At 45.6% G+C, this 12,349-nt stretch overlaps 1 protein-coding gene across 1 annotated transcript; it reads right to left on the reverse strand.

The window, feature by feature from the left end:
- Positions 1–1,453: 1,453 nt before the first annotated feature.
- On the reverse strand, positions 1,454–11,025 carry LOC135050218 (uncharacterized). The gene is made up of 4 exons (XM_063956488.1): positions 10,878–11,025; positions 3,314–3,382; positions 3,026–3,238; positions 1,454–2,139 (listed from the first exon to the last, which is right to left on the reverse strand). The coding sequence occupies exons 1-4, from the start codon at positions 11,023–11,025 to the stop codon at positions 1,454–1,456; spliced, it is 1,116 nt and encodes a 371-aa protein (XP_063812558.1).
- Positions 11,026–12,349: the final 1,324 nt, after the last annotated feature.

A 12,349-nucleotide genomic window follows, 5' to 3' on the forward strand; every position in this document is an offset into this window, starting at 1 on the left:
TGTTTGCGCCCCTCTATGTCTATATGTTTCTATAACTGTATGTGCTCCACCAATGTCCTGTATAGTGCTCCCTCATCTATATTTCCTTTATTGTGCTGTCTCCCCTCCCATCTTCTGTATTGTGCTAATCCTTTTTTATATGTTTTTTAATGTTCCCCAAATCTGTATTTTCCTTAACCATTAAAAATGACCCACCAACCACATACCTGCTGCCACCAGCACCCTGCTACCACACCCCTTACCAGAAGCGTTGCAGCGTAGTACATCACGTCCGCAAAGCTGATCCTCCTCCCAGAAGCAGTCGTGATAAAACACTGGGGGCCAATGTTTGGGGCAGTGTGGGGGGCCCCCATCTTGTATGTTCCTGAGTGTGCTCCAGCCTTCTTCAATAAGTTATTTACTGTGCCGCCCCCAACCCCCACCATATGCACTGTATTTTATTTATTTATTTTTGTATTTTATATATATATATATATATATATATATATATTCAGACACTCCAGAGTGTATATTTTCTTTATTTTCCTGTTTAAATCCGCCCCCCCCCCCCACCCCCGTCTCCCTCCGCTATGGACCCTGCTGCACCCCTGACCCCAGTACTAACCCTAAGAAGTCTTCTTGACTTCTCTCCTCGTCTGGTCTGTAAGAGATCCTCATGCAGTGAGTTCAGATGGCACTGGCACATCGGGAGAGCGGCTGAGTCGCTGTCAGGGAGCCGGGAAATGAGACGGCGGGGGGAGGACGGACCCGCTGCATCCGAGTGTGCGGCACACAGGGGGACCGGGTGCAGGGTGTTGAGGTCCGGGAGCTTAGCTCCCAGTGCCCCAGCATCACATGCAGGCAGAGCAGGCGCTCAGATGGAGCTTGTCTGCACGGCTGGGGACCGGGAGCTCAGCTTAGCAGTGCACACCCCGGATCCACCACTGCCCAATCACCTCCTTCACAGTGACAGGGGCGTGCTTTCCTATGGGCTGAAAGCACGCCCCTGTCAAAGCGGCACTTATACCAGTGCCGCTTGCAGGGCTTTTTTTCAATGGGCTTTTATTCCCTGCAGTTTGGCCCCGCCCCCCGCTTCCGGCACTTTTCCATTGTCAGCGGGAGGCACCGCGAGCGGTGCCTCCGAAACACGGATTTTAACAGGATAAAAATGATTAAAATAATACAAATATACTTATGACACAAAATCTGTGTCATAAGTATCTTCTTTGTATTATTTGAATCATTAATGACAGGGGAGGCACTGCCTCCCCTGCCTCCCCTGACTGCACGTCCCTGGTTATTTATACTGTTCTTTACAGTTATACTGTAATTTGAATAACTTACAGTGTCACTCATTAGCACATTAAACCATACACATATTGCGTGTTTTAAAATGATTTGCTTGGACACAGGCATTTTTTGGGAAACAATTCCAAAAACTTTATTTTGTTACAACCATTTGATGCATCCTTCATTATTTTTTTGTGTGTGTGCTGGGTGCAGAGGATTGACCAGGTTCGTTGGCCCGTGTTCTGCTGGTGCGTCTAACAGGGGAGGTAACTGGGGTCTGGCTTGGTGTAGTAGTTCCGGAGCTTGAGCTGATTTGTTGGGATGCCAACACATTAATGCTTTGGCTGAGGTTGTGTATGCTTGCAGTCAGTTGGGTATTTGTGGCAGTGTTGCTGGCAATAATTCTGGAGAGGTTTTCGTTTACCAGTTGGTTGTGTTGGATAATTTGTATGAGGGCTTGTTGCTGCCGCTGTTGTTCATCCATGATTCTGAGCAAATTGGCTTGCATTTGACTGTTGTCTGCCCTCATCTGCTCCATTGAATTGGCAATTCTGCCAACCTGAACTATCAGTCTGCCTGAGTTCCGACTGAGGCGAGGAAGATGATGGGGCAGACTGGCAAGGTATTGGGTGTGGGTGTTCAGGCAGGCATAGTGTTGTGCCTGTTGTGTGGCCCAACTGCTCCAAAACTCAGGGGCCATTTGTTGCTGGGGTGGTGTTGGCCTCAATTGGAGGCTATGGGATGTTTGGGGTATTTGTGTTATGTCCTGCTGCGTGGTTGGCTGGGTAGGATCGATGGGCTGCAGGTGTAGTGTGTAGGTAGGCTGCTGGTCACTTTCCTGCTGTGCGTCCTCGACCATGATGGGTGGTTCTGTATGGGGTTGATAACAGCCACTATTTAGTTTTTAAAATATTTATTTGCTTGACCTAAACATGGCTTACTTAATAATATTCATGTTGAAAATGTAACAGAGATTGTGGCCTAAAATTACCTAGGAATCTTACCTTTTGACTTTCCATATTCAATTGAGAAATGAATTAGGGAATTGTCGGACTCTGAGCCATAATGAATTTGCAAACACGAAGAACTTTCGCCATTTTAAATTAATGCATTTACAGATTGTGTATGACCCTTCCTTTTGTTAAACACACACAATACATTAAATGTGTTTTGGTACACACTCATAAATTGATCAAGGCAGTCAGTGTTGTGTTGGTAAATTACTCCAAATAAATAAAGCACACATTTTTATTAAAAAAACCATGTAAATGTCTTAAGGTGGCCTATGTTTAGAAATGGTGATGTTGGCCATGGCAAACAATTGGCTTATAGATTACATTTATGTTGCTGTTTCTTGTTTAATTTTCGGGAAAATTAAATGGTTGCTATGGGCAACATCACATCTGAAAATGTAACCTCAAAAATGTCTAAAATACCATGTGCTTGTTGTTTGTGATTATTGCCTGGAATAAGAACTAACACAAATATAATAATTTTGCCAGTACACAAACAGTGGTGCAGATGAATTAACCTAGAGAAGACCTAAGGATTTGAAAAACCAGTGATATGTGCAAGGTGATAAAGGCACAAGCCAAACAGGGACGTTCTGAATTTTTACTGTTAGGATCTTTTTTTTTTCTGCCTTGATCACCTTGCACATATCAGTGGTTTTTCAAATCATTATACCTTATCCAGGTTAATTCATAGACCACACTGTTTTAAATTTTTGTGACAATTATCTTTTATGTTTACTCACCAGACAGCTGAGGTGATTGTGGATCCTCGCTTTGTGGACTCACTAAAATTGCTTGTGGTGGCAGGGACAACAGTGCGGAGATGCACCGTTGGGGTGGTGATGATGGAGCAGCAGACTCAGCCTCAAGACGACGTCTCTTGGTTGGCCTCCTAGGCACACTCACCGAGCCCTGTGATGGGCGCCTTAGTGGAGGGGGGTTTGCAGAAGAAGAACCTATGTGATAAGAGAAACATTAATATTTTGTGCTTCTATGTGTTTGCTGAATATGTGATTACAGTGAATTCTTACCTGCATTTCCACCATCTGCATCACTTGGCAGTGTTGGCTGTGGCCTGGCTGTGCTGCTTCTCTGGCGTACTGTAGAAATATGAAGAATTACCTTATGAACATACTTTTATTTATCATTGTTTTCTGTAATTCCTGATTGTGATGTAAACATCTGGAACCTGATGATAAGTAAACTAATCGATGCTTAAGCTTTTCTGGGTGACTTCATTGGGTGTGTATACTTTAAATAAGATTCAATTTCACTAATTAATCCATACACAAAGCCAAATAATGCACAATATTATAATGTTTTTTTTTTTTAAAAACATAGCTTGACACAACCACAATATTGCACGCTAAGGTACCAATTTTCATTCAACAAATACAACACTAGGCTCAAATATCTGCAGAAAAATGTTTTTAATTAAAAAACAATGCAAGAAAAAAACCCCCACAAAGGACAACCCACAACAACACACAATAAACATAAATCCAAAGAAATCTACCGGTATTTGTTTTAAAAATATGCAAACAACATATTCAACACACTTCTTTTAAATACACCTGGAAAGATTTAGTACTGATATCAAATGGAAGGAAAAGGCCAAGGCAACCAGATTAAAACAACAAACCAAAACAAAACATTTTTAAAAAATTAATATTAACACTACATCAGTCATGGACAACCTGGGCCTCTCAAGATGTAGTAAAACTACACATACCAGCATGCACTGCAACAGATGTAGCATTCACTAATAACAAAACTGAGGCAATGCATGATGGGACTTGTAGTTTGCCAACACCTGTAGAGCCACAGGTTGCCCAGGCCTGCACGACATCACCAACACATTGTAACAAATAACAAACTGATAATCACAATTAGCTGGATGAAATTACAAACAACAAAGGACAACACACAGATGTTTACACTTTTAAATTAATAAAAACAACTCACCATCCTGCCTTGGCCGGTCAGAATCCCTGACATGAGTCGCACCAACCACTTCTGGTGGAATAAGTGAACGCACAGGCTCCTCCCAATCCCGATAAGATGCACGGAAGGGGTGTCCACCCCCGGTTTGGCGGGCTGATTTGGCCTCCTTGGCCATCTTTGCCTTGACACGGCGCTTTATGTCATAAAAGCGCTTGCGACACGTGTCCTTGGTCCGCCTCACCACACCCTCACTATTCACAGCCGCAATGACCTTCCCCCACAAAACAGACTTCCTACGTGTGGACACCTTGGCAGCATCATGGCCAAACAACTGCCGATGATGCCTCATCAGCTCCCGCACCAAAGCCATATTTTCTGAATAGCTGAATTTCACATTGCGCCCAGTCCGTGGCTGCGGAGCCACAACACCATCACTATCACTGGAGAACGCAGCAGCAGCCACCCCCTCCTCCTCACTAACCTCCTCCACCTCACTAGCCTCTCCACCTCACTCACCTCCTCCCTCTCACTAACCTCCTCCACCTCACTCACCTCCTCCCTCTCACTCACCTCCTCCACCACACTCACCTCTGACTGGGACATAATCAGGACAAACTACAAATAACACAGAGAAAAAAAAACAGAAAACACACTCCTCCACTACCACTACACACCACACACCCAACACACACACACACACACACACACACACACACACACACACACACACACACACACACACACACACACACACACACTCACTAACTCACAAGCAATGACAATAGACTTGAAAAAAAAACAAGGACAAAAAAGTAGACAAACTACACAACTAGTATGACAAGACTACTTACACACACAGTACAGCACTCAACAATTGCAAAAATCCGCTACAAATCCTCCAAAAACTCCACAAAACTCACCAACTCCTAACACACCTTCCTCCCACCTCTCCACTAGCTAAACCCACGAGGAGCGGACGGTTAGGGGCGTTTTTATAGTAATGTGCACAGACACTCCTCCATCACGAATCAAACCAATCACGGACGAGTGACAAAAACTAAACTTAGGAAAAAAACGCAGCCGTGAATGGACAAACACTGCCGTGACTAAAATGTGACGCAGTCGTAAAAAAACCTCATACACGGCCGCAAAACCACTAAATCGGCCGCATTCTACCTTACAAAACTACGAATGACATCGACATGGCAAAACACGAAATTTAAAAATACGACAGCTTAGTAAATTAGTCGTAATAAATTCAAAAAGTTGCAAATTTACACTTTCGATGTCATTCGTGTTAGATCTTTAACCTCATTCTGAAAAATACGAATTTAGTAAATATACCCCGCAGTCGTAAAAAAACCTCATAACACGGCCGCAAAACCACTAAATCGGCCGCATTCTACCTTACAAAACTACGAATGATATCGACATGGCAAAAAACAAAATTGAAAAATACGACATCTTAGTAAATTAGTCGTAATAAATTCAAAAAGTTGCAAATTTACACTTTCGATGTCATTCGTGTTAGATCTTTAACCTCATTCTGAAAAATACGAATTTTAGTAAATATACCCCTATGTTGCATAATCTTAACAAAATAATTTCTCATACGTCCTAGAGGATGCTGGGGATGCTTCAAAAACCATGGGGTATAGACGGGATCCGCAGGAGACATGGGCACTTTAAGACTTTAAATGGGTGTGAACTGGCTCCTCCCTCTATGCCCCTCCTCCAGACTCCAGTTAGATTCTGTGTCCAGGGAGACTGGTCACAAACAGGGGAGCTCTACTGAGTTTCTCTGAAAAAAGACTTATGTTAGGTTTTTTATGTTCAGGGAGCACTGCTGGCAACAGGCTCCCTGCTTCGAGGGACTGAGGGGAGAGAAGCAGACCTACTTCTGTGAGTTCAAAGGCTCTGCTTCTTAGGCTACTGGACACCATTAGCTCCAGAGGGTTCGATCACTTGGTGCGCCTAGCTGCTCGTTCCCGGAGCCGCGCCGTCACCCCCCCCCCTTGCAGAGCCAGAAGAAAGAAGCCGGGTGAGTAAAAGAAGAAAAGAAGACTTCAGTGACGGCAGAAGACTTCAGGTCCTGAGGTACCACGCAGCGGACGCGCTGCGCGCCATGCTCCCAATCACACTGCAGCACTGACAGGGTGCAGAGCGCAGGGGGGGCGCCCTGGGCAGCACGGAGACCTGAAAGGACTGGCAAAAGTATATGCAAAGTGCCTAGGCACTCAATATAGACCCCCGCCAGTATAAAAATGTTAAATTGAGCGGGACTGAAGCGCGCCGGTGAGGGGGCGTGGCTTAGTCCCCAGAGCCCTGACCAGTGCCATTTTCTCATCACAGAGCTGCAGAGACGCTGGCCTTGACCTCCACACTGCTGTACAAGTAACAGGGTGCAAAACGGGGGGGGGGGGGGTACAGTAGATTTGGTGCTATTATCTATATATAAAAGCGCTAGCAGGTCTGAGGCATTGTATGCTGAATGGGTAAATATGATTACTGTTTTGAACGCAAATGTGGCTCGGTTAACTAAGAGATTAGATAAATCAGAGTCTAAGAACCAGAGATGGCGGAAATCCATGGAAGATGCATTCTCACAAGCTCAGACCCCTTCGGGGTCACAGAAACGTGCATTTACCCAGATAGCAGATACAGATACCGACACGGACTCCAGTGTCGACTATAGTGATGCCAGATTAAATCGTAAACTGGCTAAGAGCATTCAGTACATGATTGTGGCAATAAAAGACATATTACATATCACGGAGGACCCTGCTGTTCCGGATACTAGGATCTGTATGTATAAAGGAAAGAAACCTGAAGTAACGTTTCCTCCCTCTCATGAACTGAACGCTCTTTTTGAAAAGGCTTGGGAAAATCCTGACAAGAAGTGCAGGTTCCCAAAAGAATCCCAGTGGCATATCCGTTCCCCTCGGGGGGAAAGGGAAAAGTGGGAGTCAACCCCCACAGTGGACAAAGCTCTATCGCGTCTGTCCAAGAAGGTGGCGCTTTCGTCTCCTGACACGGCAGCCCTAAAGGATCCTGCGGATCGTAAGCAGGAAAATACACTAAAATCCATTTATGTCCCTACAGGTTCACTACTCAGGCCTGCCGTTGCTTCGGCATGGGTGAGTAGCGCTATTGAAAAATGGGCAGATAACTTGTCATCTGAGATAGATACCCTGGACAGGGATAACGTGCTTTTGACTCTGGGTCATATCAGGGGCGCTGCAGCATATTTAAAAGAAGCTGCAAGGGATATTGGCCTTTTGGGATTAAGGGCCTATGCCATGGCTGTCTCGGCTAGAAGGACATTGTGTATTCATCAATGGAATGCTGATGCTGACTAGAAGAAGGCTATGGAGTCTCTACTGTTTAACAGTAGTGTCTTGTTTGGTAACGGCCTCACTGACCTGGTATCTACGGCTACTGCGGGTAAGTCGTCATTTTTACCATATGTTCCTGCGCAACAAAGGAAAACGCCCCACTATCAGATGCAGTCCTTTCGGCCCAATAAATACAAAAAAGGACAAGGTTCCACCTTCCTTGCTGCGAGAGGAAGAGGAAAGGAAAATAGGTCACAGGCTGTGGAAAGTTCCCAAGAACAGAAGTCCTCCCCGTCTTCTACCAAATCCACCGCATGACGCTGGGGCTCCTCTGCGGGAGTCCGCACCAGTGGGGGCACATCTCAAACTCTTCACTCAGGTCTGGGTTCGCTCGGCCCTGGATCCTTGGATATTAGAAATAGTGACCCAAGGGTACAAATTAGAGTTTCAAGACATGCCCCCTCACTGATTTTTAAAATCAGCCTTGCCAGCTTCTCTTCCAGAAAGGGAGGTGGTATGCGCTGCGATACTAAAGCTGTGTCAAAATCAAGTCATTGTCATGGTACCCCCGTTGCAACGGGGGGAGAGTTTTTATTCGAGTCTGTTCGTGGTACCAAAGCCGGATGGCTCAGTCAGACCGATTCTGAACCTAAAATCCCTCAATTTCTTTCTAAAAAAAATTCAAATTCAAGATGGAATCTCTCCGAGCAGTGATCTCCAGTCTGGAGGAAGGGGATTTTATGGTGTCGCTCGACATAAAGGATGCCTACTTACACGTTCCTATATATCCTCCACATCAGGCTTACCTGAGGTTTGCGGTTCAGGATTGTCATTACCAATTTCAGACGTTGCCGTTTGGTTTGTCCACAGCTCCGAGAATTTTCACCAAGGTTATGGAGGAAATGATGGTTCCCCTGCGCAAGCAGGGAATCACAATTATCCCGTACTTGGATGACCTCCTCATAAAGGCGAGATCCAAGGAGCAACTGCTGAAAAACATTGCACTCTCTCTGACAATTCTGCAACAACAAGGTTGGCTCCTAAACTTGGCAAAATCACAATTGGTTCCGACGACATGGCTGTCGTTCCTGGGTATGATTCTGGATACAGAATTACAGAGAGTCTTTCTTCCAGTGGAAAAGGCTCTGGAAATACAGAACATGGTAAAACAGATTCTGAAACCGTCAAGAGTGTCGATTCTTCAATGCACTCGGTTTCTGGGGAAGTCGGTGGCGGCCTACGAGGCCATTCCATATGGAAGGTTCCATGCCAGGGTGTTTCAGTGGTTCCTGTTGGACAAGTGGTCCGGGTCTCATCTGGACATGCACCGGAAAATAATCCTATCTCCCAGGACCAGGATCTCCCTTCTGTGGTGGCTGCACAGTTCTCACCTTCTGAAGGGATGTAGGTTCGGGATTCAGGATTGGATCCTGGTGACCACGATGCAAGTCTCCGAGGCTGGATAGCTGTCACACAGGGGAGAAATTTCCAGGGAAAATGGTCAAGCCAGGAAGCTTGTTGGCACATAAACATTCTGGAATTAAGGGCCATTTACAACGGCCTTCTGCAAGCGGAACATCTTCTCTGCGGACTGCCCATCTTGATTCAGTCAGACAACATAACAGCAGTGGCGTACATAAACCGCCAGGGCGGAACAAAGAGCAGAGCGGCGATGGCGGAGGCCACGAAAGTTCTTCGCTGGGCGGAGAGACATGCAAGCGCTCTGTCAGCAATCTTCATTCCAGGAGTGGACAACTGGGAAGCAGACTTCCTCAGCAGACATGATCTCCATCCAGGAGAGTGGGGTTTTCATCAAGAGGTCTTTGCAGAAGTGACAAGTCGTTGGGGAATTCCTCAAATAGACATGATGGCGTCTCACCTCAACAAGAAACTTCAGAGATATTGTTCCAGGTCGAGGGACCCTCAAGCAATAGCGGTGGACACCCTAGTGACACCGTGGGTGTTTCCGTCGGTCTATGTGTTCCCTCCACTTCCACTCATTCCAAAGGTGATAAGGATCATAAGAAGAACAAGGGTTCAGGCGATACTCATTGTTCCAGACTGGCCAAGGAGGGCCTGGTATCCAGATCTTCAGGAGTTGCTCATAGAAGATCCTTGGCCTCTTCCTCTATGAGAGGACCTGTTACAACAAGGACCATGTGTGTATCAAGACTTACGGCGGCTGCGTTTGACGGCATGGCGGTTGAACGCCAAATCCTAGCCTGAAAGGGTATTCCCAGTGAAGTCATTCCCACACTTCTTCAGGCTAGAAAAGAAGTAACGGCAAAGCATTACCCCCGTATTTGTAGGAAATATGTGTCTTGGTGTGAATCCAAGAAGGCTCCTACGGAGGATTTTCAGCTGGGGCGTTTGCTCCATTTTTTGCAAGCAGGTGTGGATGCGAGCCTAAAGTTAGGCTCCATTAAAGTACAAATTTCGGCCTTATCAATTTTCGTTCAGAAAGAGTTGGCCTCCCTTCCAGAAGTTCAGACCTTCGTGAAAGGCGTGCTTCACATCCAACCACCCTTTGTGCCCAGAGTGGCACCATGGGATCTTAATGTGGTGTTGCAGTTCCTGCAATCTCATTGGCTTGAACCTTTACGTAAGGTTGAGTTAACATTCCTTACTTGGAAAGTAGTCATGTTGTTGGACTTGGCATCCGCAAGGCGGGTATCTGAATTGGCGGCTTTGTCTAAAAAAACCCCCCTATTTAATCTTCCATGCTGATAGAGCGGAGTTGAGAACTCGTCAGCAATTTCTGCCAAAAGTGGTTTCATCGTTTCACGTAAACCAGCCTATTGTGGTGCCAGTGGCTACTAACACCTTGGCAGAATCGAAGTCTCTCGATGTGGTCAGAGCTTTGAATATCTATGTTGCCAGAACGGCTCAAATTAGGAAAACAGGGGCTCTGTTTGTCCTATGGGCTCCCAACAAGATTGGGGCTCCTGCTTCCAAGCAGACTATTGCACGCTGGATCTGTAATACAATTCAGCAGGCTCATTCTACGGCAGGATTGGCGTTACCAAAATCGGTGAAGGCCCCTTCTACCAGAAAGGTGGGCTCATCCTGGGCGGCTGCCCGAGGGTTCTCGGCATTACAGCTTTGCCGAGCTGCTACTTGGTCAGGATCAAACACTTTTGCGAAGTTTTACAAGTTTAATACCCTGGCTGAGGAGGACCTCTTGTTTGGTCAATCGGTGCTGCAGAGTCATCCGCACTCTCCCGCCCGTTCTAGAGCTTTGGTATAAACCCCATGGTTCTTGAAGCATCCCCAGCATCCTCTAGGACTTATGAGAAAATAGGATTTTAATACCTACCGGTAAATCCTTTTTTCTTAGTCCGCAGAAGATGCTGGGCGCCCGTCCCTGTGCGGACGCTATCTGTAGTACTTGTTTCATAGTTATTGCTTGTGTTACACAAAGGTTGTGTTTCAGTTATGGTCAGCCTGTTGCTGATTTTGTTCATGCCGTTGACTGGAATTCTGTTTAATGCCATGTTGTACGGCGTGTTTGTGGTGTGAGCTGGCTGGTATGTATCTCACCCTTAGTTTAACAATAAATCCTTTTCCTCAAAATGTCCGTCTCCCTGGGCACAGTTCCTATAATTGGAATCTGGAGGAGGGGCATAGAGGGAGGAGCCAGTTCACACCCATTTAAAGCCTTAAAATGCCCATGTCTCCTGCGGATCCCGTCTATACCCTATGGTTCTTGAAGCATCCCCAGCATCCTCTACGGACTAAGAGAAAAGAATTTACCGGTAGGTATTAAAATCCTATTATATCATACATTAAGTTACAATATGTGATTTTATACAAAGCGTATCTATCTATCTATCTATCTATCTATCTATCTATCTATCTATCTATCTATCTATCTTATATATATGAAGAGCGGTTTGATAGGGAATGCCCGCAGTCGGGGTGCCGGCGATCAGAATACCAACCATGGTATCCTGTCGATCTGAATCCCAACAGGGGTAGGTAAGTATACTTACTTTCCCCACATCGCAGCCTAAACCTAACCTACCCTCCTCTGCAGCCTAACCCTAACCCTGCGTCGCAGGTATCAGAATAGTGTCTGGATCCCGGCATCGGTATTTCAACTGCTGGGTTTCCGACCGCCAGGATTTTGACAGGATCCCATTTAGTGTTGAAAAGACAAGTAATCAGTTAAGTAGTCTCAAGACTGACTGCTTTTTTATTGGTATCCGGACTCCAGTTACACCAGTTGGTCGACACACCTTAGGTCAACATGGGCAAAAGGTCAACATGGAAAAAAGGTCAACATGGGAAAAGGTCGACATGAGCGTTTCATTTTTTTTCCTTCATGTTTTAAACTTTTTCATACTTTACGATCCACGTGGACTACGATTGGGAACGGTAACCTTGCCCGTAGCATGGCGAGCGAATGCGAGAGCCATGCGAGGGGACGCGGTGCACTAATTGGGGTTCCTGGTCACTCTACGAAGAAAACAACACAAAAAAACATAAAAAAACATAAAAAACTCATGTCGACCTTTCCCATGTCGACCTTGCTCATGTCGACCTTTTGTCCATGTCGACCTAAGGTGTGTCGGCCAATTGGTGTTGACCTAAGGTGTGTCAACCTTTTGGGTGTCGACCTGGAGTCCCAGACCCTTTTTTATTACAAAGATGTTCTTCAGAATAAATCTCACTTCTCTTACTGGTATTATCTAGTGTTTGTGTTGGAAATGGTATCTCTGCAGCAAATTCTGCCTGTAAAATGGAAGGCTTGCAAATATAAGGAGGCATATTTAATAACATCACTCT

The sequence above is a fragment of the Pseudophryne corroboree genome, chromosome 1 (genome assembly GCF_028390025.1).
Source record: "Pseudophryne corroboree isolate aPseCor3 chromosome 1, aPseCor3.hap2, whole genome shotgun sequence".
NCBI lineage: Eukaryota > Metazoa > Chordata > Amphibia > Anura > Myobatrachidae > Pseudophryne > Pseudophryne corroboree.

Bases quoted from the DNA above. Each gene is read 5' to 3' on its own strand.
- LOC135050218 (XM_063956488.1), bottom strand. From the start codon at position 11,025: ATGAACAAAATCAGCAACAGGCTGACCATAACTGAAACACAACCTTTG. The intron at 3,239-3,313 runs GTAAGAATTCAC...CTTATCACATAG, and splicing joins TGCAGATGGTGGAAATGCAG to GTTCTTCTTCTGCAAACCCC. The intron at 2,140-3,025 runs GTGAGTAAACAT...AACCCCATACAG, and splicing joins ACAATCACCTCAGCTGTCTG to AACCACCCATCATGGTCGAG.